Source organism: Callorhinchus milii, unplaced genomic scaffold (genome assembly GCF_018977255.1).
Source record: "Callorhinchus milii isolate IMCB2004 unplaced genomic scaffold, IMCB_Cmil_1.0 Scaffold5, whole genome shotgun sequence".
Lineage (NCBI taxonomy): Eukaryota > Metazoa > Chordata > Chondrichthyes > Chimaeriformes > Callorhinchidae > Callorhinchus > Callorhinchus milii.
The window spans coordinates 17,601,695-17,625,392 of NW_024704746.1; the positions used below are offsets into that span (position 1 = coordinate 17,601,695).

At 40.1% G+C, this 23,698-nt stretch overlaps 1 protein-coding gene across 1 annotated transcript in view; it reads right to left on the minus strand.

The window, feature by feature from the left end:
• The window catches only part of LOC103174681, an 89,916-nt gene that overhangs the window by 60,393 nt on the left and 5,825 nt on the right, over nucleotides 1–23,698 (minus strand). Inside the window, exons 4-5 of the mRNA XM_007887180.2 lie at nucleotides 11,483–11,607; nucleotides 3,268–3,315 (exon numbers count right to left, since the gene is read on the minus strand). Of these exons, the coding sequence (XP_007885371.1) occupies nucleotides 3,268–3,315; nucleotides 11,483–11,607 (173 nt within the window). The remainder of the gene's footprint in view (nucleotides 1–3,267; nucleotides 3,316–11,482; nucleotides 11,608–23,698) is intronic.

Below are 23,698 nucleotides of genomic sequence, written 5' to 3' on the forward strand. Positions count from 1 at the left end.
TTTACTGACCATATATGTAGTATATGGATATTTACAAACCCACCATGGCTAAATTCCACCTGTTTGTATTGACCTGAACTACAGCACAGCAAGAATTACAAGTGTACCTGCATTGACAATGTCAATCACAAGCCTTAATGAGTAACTAAAGAGTTAATGTTCTACTTAAAATTTCTGTTCACAGGCTTTTTGTTGGCTCCCTTTTTAATTCTTTAGGTCAGGCAACATCATCGATACACAATGACAGGGGATGTTCAGCAGAAAGAAAAGAAATGTAGCTGGGAGGAAAGCAAGTGCGCACAGAGTTTTCATGCTGACGTTCAGGTAGGATGTCAAAGCTGGGTATCTCTGAACAAAATCTTAATAATTAACAGCCAAATTTTAACATGATCTCTTCTGGCACACCCACACTGGTAATTATTGCTTTAAGGCCATTTACTAATGAAATTAATGTATTCATTGCCCTAACAAATTAGTATAACTCGTACATAATGCCCTGCATTTGTGACCTCTCAGTAAGAGGTTCCCAAAATACCACCAGAATTAAATGGCAAGAGCATTAAATGGAGGCTGTATTCACTGGAGTGTTGTATGTATCTAACCACAAAGGATATTCTCTTTAAAATGCAGAATACATCTGATGACAGTATAAATGAAACCCTAATTAATATAAGCTCAGTTTTGTGGACTAATGATATTGTTGTGCAGCAAATTTATTGTTAGTTATGTGTCTGCAAACATTGGGCTGACAATTAACGTAACTAATATTATGGAAATTGATTTTACTGAAAAAGGAACTTTGGCCTTTTAGTCAATTACATCTTATGCATTATGGGCTGGCATTTATCTTGAATATGTTTGGTGTGCAACATGAAAAAGCAAATGGGACAAATAGAATATTACAAAGTAAAATCTGTATAGAATTTGATTGTATACACACAAGATAATAATGAAATTGTATTCACAAGGTTAATTAATATGTTTTGTTCCCTTTTGATCCTCAAAGTGCATGTGCGTGCCAGGGTGTTTAACACAAACAGAGATATGTTTGCATCATTTTATTCTTTCGATAGAATTATCTCTTTAAAAACTAATATGTAGCCTAAATTTGCAGTTTCCATGCCACCCTGGTTAGCTAAGAATTGAGTAAAATAAATTAACTGGGATATTACACTTGCTGTTGTTAATAGAATGATAGAACTGCAGTTAATCTGTTCTTTGTTCCCAGACTGATATTACAGATAAACTCTCTCCATTTTTCTCTATGTGAACTGGTTGGTTATTACCTTCTAACAACCGATAACAAATAAAAAGATATGTGTTTTTTAGAGAACAATCTACGTTGGGGGAAGTTCAGCCATGAAGCTAAGTGAAATGTCTAAATCTCATTGCAAATTGTATTTTCACAGGTTTCATAAAGTCTCAAAACATCAAGCATTTATTTTTACAAGGTGTGGGAGTTTGTTTTCCAATAATGTGCCTCTCGGGATGGAAACTGATAAAGAGTGCTGTATTCCATCTCTCTTTCACACGGTTATACACTGTATTCATTACAGTCCTGTCGTCACATCTGCAAGGCATGAGGACAAAACCAAATTCTGAATGCAAAGTTACCACACAGATGCAAGGACAAAATATCTGTCTACATAGATGTTTGATCATATTTACAAAATATGTCTAGATATTAATCCTGATAATCCAGTGAGAGATGGGACACTGCCTCCTCATGTGTTATCAGATCTATGATAGTCTTGTGGACAGGTGGCACCATGGTTATAATGTATTTCTCCAATTGTCATGTATAGGGAAGAGGGTAAATAGCTTTGTGTTGGCCATATGTCAATCCATTTCATAGAATTCCAGTACGGGAGGATTGTATGGACTGATGATGGTGAAGAGCCCATCTGATCTCTACAAGGAATAGAAAAAGGGGGGGAAAGGAAATAGGGAAATGTTGAATACAAAGTCTGTTTTTATGAACACTCAGAAAATATGTGAAAGATTCTACCTGGTTAGTGTTGAAAGAAATGATAAGGGAGCGAATCTTTACTTCTCCCCCTCCATTATCTCCCAGATAGCTCATTTTGAAACATGGGTCTATGGGCCCTAACTGCTTTGCACATACTTTGCCCAAGTGTGATCAGGCAGGACATTCAATTATAGTGAACAAGACATTCATACCCAAGCCAAAACCTCCCCTCATCCAATGTCTGTATCTATGCATCTTACAGTAGCATTCAATGTATAATGATCAGCAGTGGAAACCCTATATTTTTCTCTTTAGGAATACTGGGGCCCAGCTGAGATCAGCTAAATCAGCAGCGGTATGGATTGAATCTGTGGCCTTTCTGATTTGCACACCAGTAAAACATGTATTTTACCACTGAGCTATTTTAAGTTAGTAGATAAAGTGTTTCAATGTAGGAAGCTGTTATATAAAAATGGGTAAGAACTAACAATAGGCTAAAAAGACAAAGAAAATGGCAACAAATGCAATCCACATTTTGTTAAATTCTGCACAGTTCTTGTGGTTATGAATGAAACACATTGTGGTTTAAAAGTTAACAAGTCACCAAATGAATAATATGATCTTAAATTAAGTTTATGGAGTAATTTAGAACACATTTTCCATCAGTTATGCCAACAAATAGGACTGAAATTAATAGGTTCACGAGTAAGCTTAAAAACATCTGTAAAACATCTCAAATAATTAGAAATAAATTGACAATCATAAAAANGAACCTACATTCTGAAGACAATTAAAATTTCAACATTATGTTGATTTAAATTTTGGTGAGTCTATCACTCATTACACTGACTTCAGATAATGAGGAATATTGATGTTTCACTACAACTAAATAGCAGGTACCTCACATACTGCAGTTGAAAAGGATTCGTACAGCACTTAGACGCATTCATATGTAGATCTAGCATGGTAAAGCTCACATTGGAGTGCACATTATTTAAATGTTAGACACAATGTCAATTTTAATGTAATGGCAGACAGCACTCACATCTCACAAATGCTGATATGACTCAAAAACCCATTACATCACTTTAATTGCAAGTGGTCCCCCAGGATAATAAGATTTAAACATTTTTAGCACTCAATCTTGAGGATCATTGGCAATATTTATTTTTATAGCTCCTAATACAATTATTTGTTTTTAACTAACAGAAAATCTTATGAAGATAGAATAAATACACTTATCTTATGTGTATTATCTCCCCCACCCTCTCCCCCATTGCTGGCAGACAGTAACTTACCTCAGCTGTGCACACTTTACATCGCAGCCTTTCTTCATTCCTGAAGCCCTGCACAAAAAAATTCCATTCATGAGAAAAGCAAAAGAGGACATTTCTAAATTGTGCTAATATGAACTGACGTTGCTATGACTGCACAGCAGTTTGCAGACCCTCAATCAATCTTATAGCCCTCAATAATCGCGGTGGCGTTCTGGAGCAAGCCTTAAATTGCAGTTTAACTTGGTCTAAAGTTTCGTTAAAGATCCCGTTCCGTTCCCTGAATTTAAAAACGCTCCATCAGCATTTTCAAAATGTTTCTAATTTTGTCATTAATATCATCATTACTGAAAATCAATGTTGCAAATATGAAGAAAACAGGTGCAGTTTCTGGAAGGTGTGCTTGAGATGAACTAATTAACGGATTAAAATGCACGACTCCTGAGTAATATCACTTCTCAAGGAACAGTCACTTCGGACGGTCCGTTTATTTTGAACACAATTACACTGATAACAGTGATGGAGCTTATGTTGTTTTATATTAAACTAATTTGAAGTACTGCGTCTGGACAGTCCCCTGGTGCCGGTTCCAAACCATTTAACATTTTTTATTGGCCCACTCCATAAAATCTTGGTTACAAACCATTATGAATTTGCATGCATGACCCACTTTGAAGACTGTCATCAAAGACAAATGACCCAAGTTATGGATAAAGTCAAGAGCTGATTCATTTATTATGAAAATCTAACAGGCTGTAGTGTTCGCAACTATCTGTTCGAACCACTGCATAAATATACCTCGTTGTAGTAATTCTCTTCAAATGCCCCATAGCTGAAAGGGACATGTAAGTGAAAGTTAATGCATTGTGCATATAGAGATAAAAAATGAATCATCTGTTTACAGGACTGGTTTGTAAATCATTCACAAGCACTCAACTAATCCCCTGGTCTGCAGCAAAAAAAACTTCTCCTGGCTGATCCAGTCTAGTTCTGGATTGACATTTCATTTCGGAACAGTTTGACCCAAAGTTTGCCCTAAATCAGCTGACTTTAAGCACTTTGAGACGTCCTCCCGACGTGAAAGGCACAATATAAATGTAAATTGTATTGCAGTGTATTGAAGCGTGACAACAGCGAGTGAGCTATAATTGTCCTCAGTGCTCCTGGGTTTGGGAAGGGGCAAACATTTCCATTGCCAATTGCTTTCCAGCAATCCCTGTGTCAGTGTTGTTGGGTGAGGACAGGGTGGCTTGTGCTCAGGGTTAAGATTCTCCATTTTCGCAAAGCCAGCATTCAGGTTCACACATGGAAGAATGGCCATTTACATGAGATATTGGGGAGACCCTGCACTGATGTTTCCTAGCATGAATCATCAGCTTCAGTGAAGTAAATGGGAAAATTAGAGCAAGTGGTTTCTAAGTATGGTTAACTGTAAAAACTTTAGAAGACCAGCATTAAATAAATACCTTAGGAAGGCCTTACATGTCTCAGTAGCAGAGCATTAAGAAAATCAAACATATCATTAAAGCTGTGCAGCAGGCAAATGTAATGTGGAGGTGATACTGATCTGGGCCATCAGCACAAGTAAAACCCATTAAACTATCCAAATGCAATTGAAAAGGAATCTCACTCAGGGACCAGTTTAAAGATGAGATTTGTTTCCTTCCTGGAGTTTTCAAATACGCCGGTCAGGAATAGCATGGTAGTTTCTCACCTCAGGTTGACCCAAATTCGATATAATCAGCGCAAACAGAACGGGGATGAAATGAGCAATGAAGAATACCAGAAGGCCAATCCTCAAATGACGTCACTTTGCAGAAAATATGGCGTTCCTCAAGCATATCAGTCATCAGTTAAAACTCATACTTATTTTGGCAGGAACTCATTGCATTTTCCACATTTTTTTGTTGAAGTTGGTCCATGGCCAAGTTTTTGAATGAAACTCCAAAACAAAAAAAAACATTTTGAGTGGTATGTCCTAACTCGTCAAATTGACTCACTTTGGAGGTTGTTGCAGACTTATTATTATTATTGATTCAGCCAAGTTTCTGACACATGCAAAAACACATGCACCATTCTTAAGGGTTTCTAAAACAAACGACTGAGAGCTCTACACACGTTTAGTTTCTGTTTGTCTGGTATGGAGTGTACACTCCCCAGAGAGATACACCCTATTTACTTAATCCCAGAGAGCCAGGCACATTTTAGCAAGAGCATTTTAGAAGACCAGGAGACCTTAGGGGTCTTGAGAGTGGTCTTTGGGGCACTCCTGGAATTTAATTAACTAAAACTACACAGAGATGTCTGAGAGAGGACTTTATACAGGAATATAAGATTTTAAATGGAGAAGGTAAATCCGGAATAATATTTCCAGATACAAAGGCAGCAGAATAAGAGGAGACAAGTTCAGGATTGCAAAAGGAAATTTTAGGACAGATGACACCAGGAAGTATTTCTTTACCCAGTGGATAATTAACAACTGGAATGAGTTATTTGGAAAAGAGGGTGAGGTAAAATGAGGCAACATGAAACCTCTGGCGTGTGGAAGAGTTATGGATGTTTAATTAGAATTTGCATTTACCGCCTAGTGGTGCAAGTGTTCGAAGCAGTTCACAAAGACATTGCTGAAAAAAGTAATTAAGGCACTTAAATTATGCTGGAAGCTAATTAAACAGGGAAATCTACAATTTTCCGCTGCATCTGAGGCTCACTGAACACAGGGGCATTTAATCACGATCTGAGTAGGTGTAAGTCTACTAACTGTGTGCAGAGTGCTGCAACTTGGCAGACAGTACAGTGCAATGAATTTTGTATTAGGCAATGGTGTGTGCTCTTGAATGTAGCTGTCATTGTATTATCCCACGAGGGCAGAGAGGGAGCGAAGTAAGAGTGGTTAGGGGGTCACAAGTGGTGGACTGCCCACACTAGGACCATATCAAGGAAAAGCGCCTTCACAGTCCCAGACTGTCCAATATGAAGCTCACCGTTTCTGGCAACCCTTGTCCTGGCAGTGATTTTATAGATTAATGATGGGATTATTGATATCAGATGACACCACAGCAGATGTCACTGTACCACAGCAGTGAGGAGGAAGCACAGTGACACTGCCAAATGTAGACTAAACGATGAATATAAAAAGGGTATGAATAGGCTTTCAGCATTGATAAAGTCTTTTCAGCATATTCCAAGTGTGTATCTAAACTCCTTTTTTTTAGCAAGAGAAAGAACTGATCCACAATCTCTGCTTTACCCCCAATGAATCAGCATAGCAATATCAGATTGGTTATTTTCTTTACAGATAAAATAACCACTCAGTTTACCAGGACCAGTGGTTAGATTCAAGGTCCTTATCCAGATAGGATCATCATACTGATTAGAGCAATGCTTTCTTTTGACTATATTGTTTTATCCTGTCCTAAGAATCTGTTAAATCTAATTTTACTGGATAACTTTGCTGTTGGACAATAGCATGCTCAAGCCAGCTCTAACAATGGTCAAGGACAAACCACATTATACTCTGACAGCAAACCTCAGCGCCAATGTCAGAAAGAGCTCCCTAGCTCACAGCAAAATTGCCATCTCTCTAAGCATCTAGCCTTTATGAGCTCTGAGTGCAAACCTGTCACATTAGTCCTAATTGGACTGAATTTTAGGGCACTTTTGTGTCTCTACTGTATGATTGTAAGGGGGCAAACACGTGGCAACATTCAGACGCAGTGGAGTTTACTGGGTTCTATCACCGCCCAGAACTGCTGTGCCTTAACTCACTATTGGGACGTCCTCCCAACGTTAAAGGTGCTTTACAAATGTAATTTTGTTGTTGCTGTATTGTTGGTGTAAGATTCACCAATGCTGCAATTCTACCACCGATAATCAGTTAAGTGAAAACCCACAATTTTTAAAAAAATATTAAATATCGCCCCATTTTCTAGGCAGTGTAGGTTACAGTGACAGACACAACATCCTTTCTGTCACATCTGCTGCTCCAGAGGCGGGGGTGGAGAAAAGAGAAACTGTCCAGATTAGGGAATCAATTTCCTAATTATTTTAATACAAATATGAGGCATTTTGGTCAATTAATCCTGTATTTAGCAAAGAAATAAAACGGCCCTTCAATTTGATCTGGATTCAAATTATCCTGCATTTGGAGTCACTCATTTGGACAAAGGTTCTTTTGGATTTGACCCAAACTCAATTAATCTATATCAATTGCATGCTGCCATTTGACTGTAATGTCCTGTAGTTTGAATGTTTCGAAAACTTACATCCAAGTTTTGAAAAGATCCTTTCTGAACAGCATAGCAGGTCTTGGTAAATGGTTTGGTGTGTTGTGACAATACATTACTTTTTCACAGACAATATATCCCATCCATGTAACAGAATGTGCAACAAATCAGCTAGATTAATAATGAATAGTTATCAAATCACCACAGTAATGTTTAGGATCACTGGCATTAACCATCATGGGCACAACAAATGTTAACATGTCATTAATAAAATATTAATAACTAATTCTCATTACCCGAGTTGGACAGTTATTCATCAACTCTCATCATCTTAAAAGTGAATTTCTTTGCAAAACCTACTGTTACTTTAACACTGCACGATTGGCACTACGCCATCCTACATTTTCAGTGTTAAAAGGGCATTTTAAGGTGTCACTGCAACCTGGCATTAAGGGACACAAGATAAATTCAGAGAGGTTGGTTCATTTGGTTTCATTTCACACCTGCAGCCACACACAGACCCGTGCCAGTACCAAGATCACTTTTTGAAAATTCTTTATTTAACAATGATATAAAATTGCACCAGTACAGTAGTCTCCTTTGAATTTCGGCTGATTGAAAGGAGTTGACTGAGCTGTCAGTTCTTCTTGATTGTACTAAAATGGCCTAAACCAGAGACTAGAAAGCACAGCTCTATACATCTGTTTGAGCCATCAGAAAAAAGCTCTGCATCCTGCACTCCACAGGGATTCAAGGGGCAGTGAAACTACAACTCCTCAGCTGCATAGAGGCCAATATTGTTTGTATTGCACTGAAAAAGGCAATATACAGACAGCATAAATAACATTATCCCGAGGTGCAGAAGAGAATGTGGGCCAATTTGTTACTGAATAACTCCTGGAACTTCTTGGGATTAAGTTATGCTGAATAACCTAGAAACCAACGGTTATTTTATTACTACATTATTAATATGTAACAAATTAATGATTCAAAAGTGAAACAATCCCTACACCACATCAAATGCAAGTGCACAGAACAGAATTTCAAAAAATGACTATACATCAGAAAACAATAATGCAGGGAGTTCATATGAGTAATTGGATGTTAGGGCTTCCAGTGCTACTTATTGTTCAAGTGTATTCAAAGTTTGCCAAAACAATTCTCAACTTTCATTATAATTCAGCAGAGGGTATCAACATTACTGGCGTTAGTCCACAGGCAAGGCCGCACCTTTTAAATACTGTATGTATTCATCACAATGTCAATTTTCTTGCTTTTATAAAAAACGATTGAAGCAGAATTCAGTAAAACCAATCATTGTCAGTGAGTCATCCAAGTGCACAGATGCAATATGAAGCAATTTTGAACATATTTTGTGGGTTGCGGAATATACAGTAAATCCTTAAACTGAGAAACACGGTGGAAAAGACTTTCACACACTCAATCATTAACCATTTGTCCCGGTCACTGTAATGATTAATTCAATGCAAGTTTAAAAGGAGAGGAAAAAAAGCAGCTCTTAAAATTTTTTTTGATTCAGTCACAGATGAATCACATGGGAAGAAATCCTTGGAACTGAGAACCATAATCTACATTACAACAAACATTACATAGAAAAAATAAATAGTTCTCACTCGAAATATGAAAGGTCTTCAGTGGCCCTAACATGGAAATGCTTGTTTTTATCTCAGCTAACACAAATTCTGGATGTTTTAAATCTGTTGCCGTGCAATCCTTCCTATTTCAGAAATTTCACTTACACTTGCATCTCAATTTATTGTAAGTGACGTGCTTATCCGGAGTGTGTGCACACGTGTGTGTATGGGTTTTGATTTAAATAGTTTTAATTGTGCAGCTTGCTTCTATTTATTCTCTGTCTTCACAGAATTGTGACAATTCACACAATTTACATAACATTGTCCTGTTGAGATGCAGAAGTGAATGTGATGCAATTTACAACTGAATAAGTGCTGTTGTCTCATGGAATTTTCTCATGTTGGCTGGCCTAGGAACCAACATTTTCACTATGGGCCCTTTGTTTCTTTCCCATATTTCCTTCTCTCTTTTTTTCTTCCCTTTGATCCTTTTTTGGCTGGCCTGGAAATTGCTTTCCTCAAACTTAACACCCTTGAAAACCAGAGAGGCAAGGAATTTAAGGAAACTAATTAAAATTGGAAGTTAGCACAAACTCTGGTGGAACGGCTGAAGTTGCATTAAAAGGGCTATTGTCTCCATGGAAAAGTGCTGAAGTATGTGTTTTCCTCACAAAAACTCCACACCATAATGTAAATCAAGTTAAAATACATTATTGTCATCGCAATACTTTCATGTGATGTAAATGATGCCCGGCTAATCTCAAAGTGTGTCAAACACTTTCTCATGAAGCCAGAGTCACTGGATTTCTTTGCAAATATAAGAATAAATAATAATAATTCTTGCATTTGATATAGCTAATGCCTTTTTACATCTCTGAGACATCTCAAAGCACTTCACAGAATATACTGTAAAGTGAATTGACTGTATATGTTGTGATGCAATTTACAATCGAATAAGTCCTGTTGTCTCATGGAATTTTCTCATGTTGGCTGGCATAGGAACCAACGTTTTCACTATGGGTCCTTTGTTTCTTTCCCATATTTCCTTCTGGTGAATATAGTACAGGAATGCATGTTACATAAATAACATAGCATTGAACTTTATGTTGCTATTTTTCATTTTTATCTATTTTGTCCCATCTCCACGGTGGGTGTTCCAAGGATCTGATACCTGGTAGGTATCTGCCTGTAGGTAGATGTCTAATCTGACATTCTACAACAACAACTTGCATTTATACAGTGCCCCTCACATGGGGTAGCATTCCAGAGCGCTTCTAGCATAGGAAAGCTCTCATCTTCCTCAGCTCAGGGTTAGGTTTCAGCCTCTTAAATTCTACATTTCCACAGCACTGATAATCCAAACACTCATCCCAATTTCAAAATAATTTTTATTTGCTGCAGAGTTGCTTAAGGCAGTTTTTGTTGGCTCAACCTCCTCCGAAAATTATAACTTGATTTAGCTAATCCCAGGAAGATCTAAGATAATTTGACTGAAATCAACAGAAATTGCCTCACAATTAGAGTCATTTAAAGTGCTGCAAGTGTATTTTTGCACCAACACTACTCTATTTATTTTGGCCAAAGGGCTTCCAATCCTTTTATTTGTAAATCTGATGAAAGCAAAATCCTTGATGTAAACAAATCTTGAAATGAACCCAACTTGTGGCAGATGTAGTCCTTGCTTGTTTAATTACTGCTATATGCATAATTACTAGGATGTCACAGACTAGGCTGACATTTTAACTCAGTACTGGGAAAGAACCACATTATTGCAGTGGCAACATTTGGATGACACAGTAAACCGAGGTTCTGTCTGCTGAGTCCCAGAGAGTGAGAGCACTGCAGCTATAGAGGGAAAGATAGGCCTCTGCATTGACTTTGTCCACTTAGATTGAGAATTACAGTTAGCGGACTGAGTCTGAAGTGGAGGGGGGAACTAATCAGTGCCCTCCCACAACATCATTAGTAGAAACACTCATGGCCAACATCTTTTAATAATCATCTCTTAATCATGCTGAGCTGATGTTGGGTCACCTCAGGCTCTTCTTGTTCCATAATCTTGCTGCCTCTCCATTCTTCCAAAGTACTACATGATTCCTTTTAAGCACACGACAATGTACTTTTAAATTTAGTAAATCGCAAATAAATTGCTACAAAAGGCCCAAGAAGAACCATGGGCGAAAAGTAATATCTACAACTGAAACAACTGAGGTGAGAAAAAACAGAAGGCTTAAAGTCCCTGTGTGTAGACATCAGAGGATCCTGCAAAGACCTGAATAATTGGATAATGCTCGTCTTTGTACAGTGACAGCCAAGAGAGTGGGAATTTTTCACTGACAGAAATGTCACCGTAATTGAAGGCTTTGTTTTGGTAAGCTGATCGATAAATGCTTGCGAGCTATTATGAAGCTTTATTACCTTTTGTATCCAGGTCAGCAGGCACTTTTGATGAGCGACTAAACTCTTGCAGTCACAATACTGCAGCAGGGAGTCCTGATCTGTCATCTCTACATCACGGCAGATGAAGCATTCAAGAGGAACATCTAAAATAAAAGTAATTAAATTAAAAAACTATAATGATACAGTATCACGAACAACTGGAATCAAATTAGCTGAACAACGAGGCACTTATCTCATACGCAAATAGATTTATGTAAATAGTTTGACGTCTTAAAAATACAAATGCGTATATAATCTTGTTGGTAGGAAACTGGCTTGTTCTTCCTGGAATCTAGGTTTGTGTGTTATCGCATCAGACTTTTACTTAGTTGCAAGGGCACAGCACCATCTTTACAAATTAATTTGCAATTTCAAATAATGTAATAATAATCCTTGCATTTGATATAGCGCCTGAGCACATCATTCAGATGTCACAAAGCGCTTCACAAGATTTTACTGTGAAGTGTAGTGACTGCGCATTTGCAAGAGAATGCAGCAGTCAATTTACGGCCAGCAAAGTCCCACAAAGATCCTTGCAAGGAATGTCTTGTTTTTTTTAGAGTAATCTCTGTATCTCTTTCTACAATACAGTAATTATGCAGAGGACCATTCTTTAGACTTGGAAATGGAGGCAGATGCCTACTATAGATGCCAGAAAATAAATAACTTTTTGAAGTGCTTTTAGAAGGAAAGCGTGGTAACCAAAGCAAAGTGGAAAATAGGGACTGTAGGAGAAGGAAGCAAAAGGCACATTCTTAGTTTACAGAGATGCAATACTGATTAAAATGGTGATTTATTGTGTTGCCATCAGAATATACGTTATTTTGGACCAGCATACGATATGAACCATTTACCAAATTAACATAGAGGTGGTGTGATAAGGCAACATTAAATGCATATTTGCCAGTCACCAGTGAGAATGATTGCCCAGCTTGCAAGCAACACCTCATAGGAATTTGTCCTGGTGACAGCAGACACTTTTCTAGCTGTCCAGTGCTGTAGCATATTGGCATATGATTATATTATACAAACTTGTATTCAAAACTGGTTTGCCCCTGTGATGCTAAACAGGATGAATAGCTGATCTTTGCTTCACTGTCTGGGTGAAATGTCAAGTCAAGGACAAATCTTTCCCCAAAGCTATAGAAGCAATCAGCCAGTGAACTAACCAGCCACAGTCATAGCTCCCAGTAAACAGCTGGGAGCAGGTCACCTGTGTACCCTCTCTGCCACAGCTTGGATCAAGGATCCAAGGTAGAGAGGAGCTGGAATTAATAAGGGATAATGAGACGCAATCACTACCCAATGCCCTAGTGGGTAAATGCTTTGCTTGATGTGGGACTGAGCCAAAAGATCAAGAAGTTCCTAGGTCCGATCCCTATGCTGAGTTGGTTTATCTCACAGTGACTGACAGTGACAGGCTGACAGTAGGGTGCCACAATTGGCCTCAGTATCACCAGTGACCTCTCCTGTTGTGAGGATCTGGTGAGGATAGTATCAAGCTCGGCTGTAATGATTTCCAAGGTTAAATTGCTGCCAATGCTCACTATCTAGGCTCACACATGAGGAATGGGAATGGGTGAGATACCAGAGGGTTGCTTGCAACTTACCCCATTGTGAAACACCACCAGGGGAAACGAAGATCAGAGAAAGAAATGAAACATTTAATGGTTATATTTCCTACACTGACGTCATGAGGAGGCTGTTAATATTAGACCAGCTATTCTGACATCATAAAAAAGGGGGTATTTTATCATTGAAGACAGTGAAATATCAGGTTTGTTTCACTGGGAAAATATCATCAGTCACAGTATTTCACATTAATAAATTACACAATTGCCACAGAATACGACTAATCAATCAGGACTTTACACTTTACAGGATTTTGTATTTATATGAACAAAATGACACAGCACTCGAGTAGGATATGATAGGAAATCTGACTGTGTGTAATCAAGGCTTCAAACTCTTTCATCCAGGCTAAAAGTTTTCACTCAACAGGAATTTTAATTTAAAAAGAACATCAACAGGAACAAATAAAATGCATGTAGGAAAAACATAGTTTTGATTCTTCCATTTTCTGTTTGTACAGTAGTCTACTGACAAGATATTTGAACAACATTATATGGTGCACATTTATGAATCATGGAACAGGGAAGCTATTTGTCCTGTGGCTTGGCCATTGGGATAGCTCACTGTTAGTTCTGTTATTGAGGGATTGACCTGTCAACAACTTTCAACTTTTCCTATTCCTATTTTAGGTAGTCTTTTGGGAGTCCGAGCATCTAGAGCTGCAGGGTAACATTTTCTGAATAACTTTCTTTTAGATTATTTCCATAACACGAGACAGGAACCGATCGATACAATAGCCTCAGGGACTGGTTGACTAGTCTGACGCTGTATTTTCTTCGTCCATCGACCCCTAAACATGTACGACACAGTAGGGGGCCACTGGGCTCATCTTTTCGTGTTGGTATTTGCTTCTCCAAAAGGCCATCCATTTTCATTTCCTTCTCTTTCCCGTACCCTTTAACGCCCTTCCTCTGCACTTGCTTGTCCAATTAATTTTTAAATGCTCTGATTGACTTTGCTCTAACAGCCTGTCTCAACCCATTTTCCTTTGATATATAGATCTACACTTCCACCACTCACTGATTACATAAGGATTGCCACCATCTTTGCTTGTACCAAATGGTACAAGATTGGAAACATTGGAAACTCTTGTCATTGGTAGAGGTGTCCTTTGCACATATTCTTTGTACCAACCAGGAGAAAATATTGTGATGAGCTATCAGGGACTTGGTAATATCAATTTCTTATTGTTTTGCTATACTGCGTTGGCTTTACAGCTTGCCCTCGCAGACCATGGAGCACCAGGGGAACCATTTTCTGCACTTCCAGTGCAACAAATATTACCCCAGTTCTTCAAATGCAATTGATTGTACCTTGAGAGCCGTCCGTGTAACTGCAGAGAATGTATACAAGTCCTATAACAGGAACGATGTTCAGTCTATGATTGTACAGGTAGTTTGCAATGTCACAAGATGTCATCGCAGATTGATCTGCCAGTTACCCAGGCAGCAGCCACAACTCTTTCATTCCTGTTCTTTCACAGTTGTGCAGGTTTAATAGAAGTTAGTGGATCAATGGCTGCTGGGTAAGATACAAACCTAGAACTATTAGCGTGTGAGCATCTGTGTTTTTTTTACATAACTGCACATTTCCCCACGAATACACAGTCACTACAGTTGACAGCAATTCCCTGTGAAGTGCTTTGAGAAGTTACAACCCCAGAGGCAATATATTCAGAGTATTGTTACCATTTTGATTATGTCTTTCGTTTGTATTTGGATTATGGAGACTCTGAGCTGAAACTGTGGCTCCTGACTCCAGTGTTAATATTGTCCAGATAGAATCTGCAAATGTTTTATTCTTGCCATCCTGAATTGTGCAGGAGGGCTATTATAATAGGAATGAGTGAAGATCAACACTCCAAGCTTCCTAATCAGGCATCCTGATATAGTACAATTGAATTAATTTGTTTTCATGAAAAGGGTCATTAAAGATGGAATGCTTTGCCACAACTATCTATTGAGGCTGCAGCCATAGCAACATTTTGTATGAAATTGGACAAACATTTGAAGAGGAAGAGTTTAAGAGGATATGGAGAATGAGCAGAAATTGGGATAAAAGTGGGTACCTCCAGTTGATGGATTTGCACCTGCATTGGCTCAATGTAGCGAATGGCTTCCTCTCATGCTGTAATTTCTATGTTTATGCACTATTCAGTCACAACAAATAGTGCTGAGACCAACAGCCTAACCATATCAGTGGACGGATACAAGAATCCCAGAAAAGCAGAGACCCGGCAGGAGCCTTTCTGTGCATATAGAGGAGTCCTGTAGCTCAGTGGTTAGAGCACTTGCCTCGCAGATGAGAGATCTGGGTTTGATTCCCGGCAGGGCGAAACGTTGGGCTAGTTTCCTTTCTCCACATGCCTCTGTTTACCTAGTAGTAAGTCGGAACTCGGTTGTTAGCCGATTGACGGGTCGCTTTTCCAGGAGTACTAATTCCTTCAAAAAATAATAGTAACAATTTGGTCACTCAATCCCCGACTATTTGTGTAACGCTGCTGTGCGCAACTGGCTGCCACGTTTCTCCCACAAACTTGCAGTCAATTCACTTTACAGTATATTCTGTGAAGCGGTTTGAAACGTCTCGAAGACGTGAAAAGGTGCTATATCAAATGTAAGGCTTATTCTTATTCTTATATAGATATCGGCCTGACTTAGTTGGTAGCACATTTGCCATGAATTCAAGTTCCACATAAGAGCTTTGAGTACACAATCTTGGCTGACACTCCATTGCAACGCTGGGGAGCTCTGCATTGTCGAAGGTCCCATCAGTAGCCTCAGATACGAAACTTGGTCATTCACCTCATGGCTGTTTGAGGGACATTACAGTGCACAAATTGGCTGCTGTGTTCACCTTCAAATACACAGTTACTGTACTTCATACGAAAACTCAAAGTGAAGCATTTTAAGATGTTTGGCATGATTCAGCACTATAACAAATGCAAGGAGTATTATTATTATTATTGTTATCATTCAACCAAAGACATGGCAGACACAAATGTTGTGGATGTGAACAGGGAAATACCAGAAGTGAGCAGAAACAAAATGTATTTCTGCTGAGGAAAATTCAGAGGAATTACACCAACTCTTTGGTTTAATTCCATTTCCAAATAAACTGTATCCACATTTACATCCATGATAATCCTTGCATTTGTTATGGTGGCTTTCATGTGGGAAGGACGTTTCAAAGTGCCTCATAGGATTTACTGTAAAGTGTATAATTTACTGTGTATTTTTTAGGTGAATTTACAGTTACCATAAACATAAGACAAAACTAAAGAGAACAGAATGAAGAATTTCTATCCCCAAATGTCATATATTTATATATATATCTGCACGTGGAGAGATTTAAACAAAAATGACATTTGGTTGAACAACGGCTGTAAACATTCTCGAGGATTCCATTCTACATTACTCATGTTCCCCAGCTGGAAATTCCTTTAACATATAGCAAGCCACAGCTGAAATCTCCGGTAATTACTTATGTTACATGACTGCCTTAACCCCGTAACATTATGTCATATGTAGTACATCTTTAAAATGGCTGAAAAAAGCAGATCTGTCAACCTCGGTGCAACAACAGTGTGTGAGGTCTGTGTTGTGCAGAACTGCTACAAACCCTTGTTTGAATATATGTAAGTCCTCAGGCTAAAATAGTGTAAGGCAGAGAGTCACTGATGAATTTTTAAGAGTGCAAGGTTCATCGAAACAACAGCTACACGCTGGTCATCACAAGAGAAGATGCATCATTATTTCTGACATGTCTTCCGCAGTAATAAACAAATTCAAAAGTTATCAAGCCTTCTATTTAAACACTGTAATTGTGCGAATGAAAAACTCCTAGTAGAAGTTAATAATTTAACAGGGATATGCCCTGCGTCTGATTATTTCATGGTGAAAGCTCACTCAAAGCAAACAATATCAGACTGGGAGAAAATAGTCAAATTGTAATAGCCATCCAATTCGGTGGCCGAGTGACACAGCTCTTAATTGTGTGATGTGCTGAGCTGCGGAGAGTGAGGATACACATTTTAAGGGTCTTCGTAGTCGAAGCTCCAGGGCTTAAACAAGGAAAGCGGCATTGAAGTGAGCCAAGGAGGTGCCCAAAAGCATGTAAAGATAAAAATGTGGTCATCCAAGCCACTCCTGTACAGCACTTAATAACTGGTCTAAAGCAAACTTGGAAGAGACATGAGAGTTCTGCACAACTTCTTTTTCAGAGATTGGTCTTGATGATATTGAAGGGAGTGAGGGTAGGGAGGGAGGGAGGGAGGGAGGGGGGGAGGGAGGGAGGGAGGGAGGGGGGAGGGAGGGAGGAAAGCAACCAAAACAGGGAAAAGTAAAAAATATAATCTAATTCAAATGCTCTATTGATGATCGTAAATATATTTAGCAAGCAACAAAGCCATACAGACCAGAAAGATGGCCAAATACCCAGTCTGGGCTGTTAGTTGATCTCAACCAGGGTGATCAGGGTCAAACACTTTGAGCTGGAGAGATGAATAAATAATTTAGATAAAACATATGGTCTCTTCAGATATGGAATGCTTGGTATCATTCCGGAAACACTTTCCTTTCCAAATAAATAAAATGTCATTACAACTTATTTTTGTCAAACATTTCTGTTTCTTACCCTTCAGATCTCAAGACTTCTTACAAAGTTTGTAACGTTTGACATTTAAAAGAATACATTCAGCCAATTTCTATCTTACATTATGCAATATTTAGGTAGGACACATTATAGAGCTGATCATGTGGCAATGATTTATTGTATCTTCACATACAACACACAAAGTATAGAGGCTTGTTTTAATATAGTTCTTATTTTCACAAGCGAGCTGTGGTTCACTTCCAAAGTGGAAATGAAAAACACATTACGCAAAGCTCTGTGAGGTTTATGAAATTCATCTAATGCATTTTTCTAATTAGGAAATGTATTAGTCATTTTTAATATTGCCCCAGTAATGCTGTGCTGAATATGAAGCAAAAATTCAAATAAAGTCGGAAAACAACAGGACCACTCAACAACAGGAGACAGAAAGTGAGACCAGAGAGGAACAGTGTGTAAGTGAATCAAAACAGAAGCTGGAGAGCCCTGGGGAATGCAGATTGTAAATACAGATGCATGTTAGAGGAAGAGGAGGTTTTCATAAGTTTGTTAAATGTGGCTGGCCTAAGCACTTTTACTGAGAGAGAGCGAGAGAGAGAGAGAGAAAACGTGTAAAAATGTGATCAAAATACAGTATAAGACTTAGGAGCCACACACAGAAAGGACTCTCACTGTAAAGATAACATTCTGAGAGAAGCCACAAGATAAGTGAACATACAGCAGAATAATTACTTCATTTCTCATCTCATGCACTGTAGAATGGAACAGATTAAGTAGTGGACGATGATGGATATAACAATGCAAAATGTGTTTTTCATACTATTTAGATTTATGGCACAAAGATGTGCGATTTCATTAATAATAAATTGTGTTGATGACAATGTGCAAAGCAATTCTGCAAATCAAAATGATTCCAGAGCACATGTAGTCCCTTCTGCCTGACAGAATCTACCCTCCCGCCTTCTTCCCTGCAGATTCCACCTTCCTGTCTAAATGCTTTACACCCTCCGCCCTCCAGACGCTTCTCCCAAAAGGCCACCTAAGACAGTAACTCAGTCCACAGGTCATGGTGAGCTAGTGTGCTTGGGAAGGGGCCTGCTTTAAAACCTAGAAAAGTTGTACATTGTTGGCAGGTCAATCCCACAATAATAGAGCTACCAGTGAGGTATCCCAATGCTAACTCCGAGATTCCTGCTCCCAATTCCTTTCCGGTGTCTTCTGCTGAAAGTGAGTGGATTAGGATCACGTTATTTGTGGTTGTTGTTGTTGACTAAGAATAGGATCAAGCTTGACCCTCAAGGTCTCGAAGGGTCGCCCAGCCTATCGACACTCACTGTCTCACACTCAATGCAGCCGAGATTCTCATCCACGTTTTCATCACCTCCAGCCTCGATTATTCCAATGTGATCTACCTCACCAGTGTACCCAGCTCCACTATCCACAAATTCCAACTAATTCAGAACTCCACACCCCCATATAGTAACCCGCTCTAAACTCTGTATCTCCATCGCACCAGACTGCACTGGTTCCCTATCACAGAAAGGATTGACTTCAAGATCTTCACACTCGTCTATCAATCCCTTCACGCCCGCCCTGGTCATGTCACTTTATAATTGCTGGAAAAGAGGTCATCTCACATTAGCAGTGCAAAACTCAAATTGGTTGCCTTAGATAAAACGATCTGTGAAAATGCATCAGATGGGTTGCTAGATTTGAGTGCCAGAAACGTAACATAAGAGTGAGATGTGTGTAGCTCAGGCAGTGTGCTAGCAGCCAGCTGAGAAGAGCAAACTGGATTAGCTGGTGGAAATGACATCTGTCGTCCCATAGCTGGCTTAGAGCACTGGCACAACTTTGGGTGTGGAACAGGCTGACACAGCCGAGATGTTTGATTGTGAACGTCTTGATGACATGACTGGCAGTGGAGTGCGCGGCCAATGCATTAACTGCACCTGTATGTAGGATGAAGTGCTGACGTCAATTCTCACCAAAAACACCAGCTTTCTGGATGTTTACAAGTATGAATTTCTGCTTCCAAGTCAGAAATAAGGCATATCATTCAAGTGAGCATTTCTAGTTTGCTCGGTAAGTAAAATGATAAAATCACATGCAATTGACCTATAGGTGCATTTCTATAACCAGTACAATAATTCATGCCATTTGCCAACCAACTTTTACAAGGATAGTATGTCTTAATAGTTGTGTACAGCTTCCCTTCCCAGTCTCCTGGGTAAAGCTGCCATCAGATTTATCACCAAACTACAGAGATGAGAAGATAGCCAGTTGGAATCCTTGTCTGTGCTGAGTTAGCCAATGTCTGCAGGGACTGTGGATAGGGAGCTGCAATGGGCTTCAAGTCCTCCAGACAAGGAATGGAGGAGAAAAAAAATTAACCATGGTTCCTGCTTCGAAAATATATCTGTGTGCGCATGTAAAGATTGGTGAAGACAGGATTGCGTTTGACTGTAAATCATTCTACAACCTCAATAGGCGACTGACACTCACTGTCTGGGTACAATGATGAACAGGGCTCTGTTCTTGGCCCTCTCCTCTTTAATATCTACATACTCCCCCTTGGTGACATCATTCCGCAGACATGGGATCAACTTCCATATGTATACGGATAAGACCCAACTCTATCTTTCTGCCTCCACCCTCAACTCCAGGACCACTGCTGTCCTGACAGACAGCCTGACGGACATCAAGTCCTGGATGAGGGCAAACTTCCTACAGTTGAATGTGAACAAGACTGAGGCCCTCCTGATTGGTTCGCGCCAGGGCCTCAGCACCTAAAGCTCTGGCAGCATCAACCTCCATGGTTCACACTACAACTCACCAGCCAGTCTGGAACCTAGGTGTCTTGTTCGACCCTCAACTGTCTTTTCTTCCCCACATCCAAGCCATGGTCCGCTCTGCCTTCCCTCATCTCCGTAACATCGCCCGTCTCTGTCACTACCTCACCCCTCAGGCCACTGAAACTCTTGTTCATGCCTTCATCACCTCCAGGCTCGACTATGCAAATGCCCTGCTTGTTGTCCTCACCTACAAAGCCCTCCATGGCCTCACCCCACCCTACCTCTGCGACCTCCTAAACCCCTACCAACCCGCCCGCTCCCTCCGCTCAGCCGGCTCCGGTCTGCTCCACGTCCCCCGCCCAACCATTGGCAGGAGAGTCTTCAGCTACTCTGCTCCCAACCTCTGGAATTCCATCCCCCAATCACTCCTCCTCACCCCCTCCTTAGCCTCTTTCAAGTCCCACCTTGAGACCCTCCTCTTCGACCATGCCATTGGTCACTCCCCTTCCCCTCCCTTCCCTTCTCCCTCCCTGACCCCAGCTCGGGTCTGAAATGCTGTCCACTGTCCAGCGCCTTGGGACGTTCTCCCGACGTGCGTGAAAGACGCTATACGAATATTCGAATACGCTATTCGAATTCAAGATCCTCATCCTGACCTACAAGGCCATTCATGACCTTGCTCCCTCCTACCTCTCTCATCTACTATCCCCCTACTTACCTGCCCGTACCCTCCGTTCATCTGGCTCCGGTCTGCTCCACATCCCCCGCCCCAACCGCCCTACCATCGGTGGCCAGGCTTTCAGCCTCTCAGCCCCTAGGCTCTGGAACTCTATCCCCCAGTGCCTTCGCCTTGCTTCCTCTCTTTCCTCCTTCAAGGCCGGTCTCAAGACCTTTCTCTTTGATCGTGCCTTCAGCTCCCCTCTCGACTCTCTACCCCCTCCTCGCTCCCTCCCTTCCCTCCCCTCACCCTGACCATTTACCCCCTGCTCGGGCCCTGACCCAACTGTCCAGCGCCTTGGGACATCCTCCCGACGTGAAAGGCGCTCTATAAATGTAATGTTGTTGTTGTTGTTGCTGTTATATACAAATGTAATCTTGTTGTTGTTGTTGTTGTAATGGCCCATTGGGCAAGGTACCGGGCCAGCTGATTGTTCTTGCGAGAAACGTAAAAGTCGGTGCCTTCGGGAAGGGAAACGAAAAGCAAAATCTTAGCCCATTTAAAGAAAAGAAACATTATTGCTAATCCATTTACTGCTAAGCATTATCACATAAGGTTACACTGTAGTTGGATGCAATATTCAAAAAGTTGCAGTAACTCTAAAATAAAACCCCACTGCACTGAAATAACAATTCGCTGCGTTACCTGCAATGTAAGCTGGCAGCTCAGTGCTGTGACCAGCGGTCTTCAGTGTGGCAGTCCACTTCTCCATTCTTTTAACCCCTTGGCACTTCTCTTCCGAGATCCCAGCCTGGAAAACAGTGCCCTGAGGGCACAGCGCAGCTCCAGCCAAAGCAGCTAAGAGAGCTGCCTCCACCCCACCCAACACCACCCCAGGTTTACAGCAGCCTCCACAGTGTTGGGGCTGTGGAGGCTTGAACGACTATCGCAAAGAAACCTGATAAACAGCTGAGGCCGAGAGAGAGAGAGAGAGAGAGAAGAAAAATATATATACAAGGGGAAACAGTCGAAACGAGTTGTTTTTGTTTTGACAGGAAGTTAATTGTGTCTGACCAATGAAAACTTTTGCGAAGTGTTTCTGAAAAATCAGCTGATCAAACTGCTGGCAACAGGATACAGCAAAGGTCTCAAACTTTGGGTTTCACTATCGTGAAGTCCAGCTGAGTCATCGAGACGAATTGCCTGAAAGTTTCACAATGTGGAGCACACACACACACGCACACACACACACACTTGCGTTTCTTCTTTTATTCGGGTTTTATTTTTTTTGCTGCTGTCTCTTTAGATTTCATTCCAACTACTTTGTTCCTCTTGTACGATTCTCTTACTGGGGACGATAGAGTCCCAACATCTGGAACTCGTTTCACATTTAATGTTTTATTAAAATAGGGCCAAGCTTCTGCTAAAGCATGTGACAACCAGGAAAAAAAACCACCCCAGTGATGTCACCTTATGAAGCAAAAAAAAACGTGTCTCAATTTGCAGCTGATTCACTCGTCAAGTGTTGCAACAGTTTGAGGGCTGGGATTATTCATTCAATGTTTACATTAATAGTTTTAGAGGATATTAAAAAAGGAAAGTTTATTTAGTTTAAAGATTACATGGGATTATCCTAGTCTAAAAGCACTCTTTTTTTTCATACATTTGTTCTCCACTCTCAGCCTAAAGCATATTTGGGAGTTAAGTCTGGATGAAATGCACAAGCTTTAAATTGAACTCACACACAGCCAGAGTTAGATGAAAGCTGGCGAGAGTTCTACAGTTGTAACCACTTTCCTCAGTTAGAGGAGAAGACAAGATGGAAAATGTCCGACTGAGGATGTGCTATTATTAGAAACAAGTAACTAAAAATGCATGTTCTTTTATTTGCATAAGTTTCACTGTTCCATATCTGCGATAGATCAGACATCCTCCAAGTGACCAGTAAAGTCCTGCAAAGACCGGATTCTTATCAACTGCAAACCATGCAACCTTTGAGCCAATCGGAAAATGGGCGAAATTGAACTGGTTTCTCTGCCATCTACAGCGATTAAACACAGTTTGTTCTAAATCCTGAACATTAAGCCCCCAAGAGCTGCAGAGAGAGAGAGAGAGAGACGGACTGCTTAAACAGTATGCGTGTTCTGCTCATTATCTTTCATTAAGGGCAAGTTTTCCATGATTTAAACAAAAGGCTGCTCTGCCCTTCTGCAGTTTTACTTGACTAATTGCACTTAATTGGTTTGAGCTGGTTAACTCTTTGAATGCTGGCGCTATGCGCCCAGTGACATCATTCCCGTGTAGTTTATCAAGCACTTCATTATTTGTCGACTCGAGTTTCTTTTATTCTCGGTTGTAAATCCATTCATCTAGCTCTTCTTTTGTTACAGTCTCAAATTTAGTCCATTTGTTATTTTTAATGAGGCCACAAAGAACTCAGAGCTTAGCTGTCTGTTCATGTTTGCTATGTCCGGACTCCTTGAATGTATCTCTCGGATG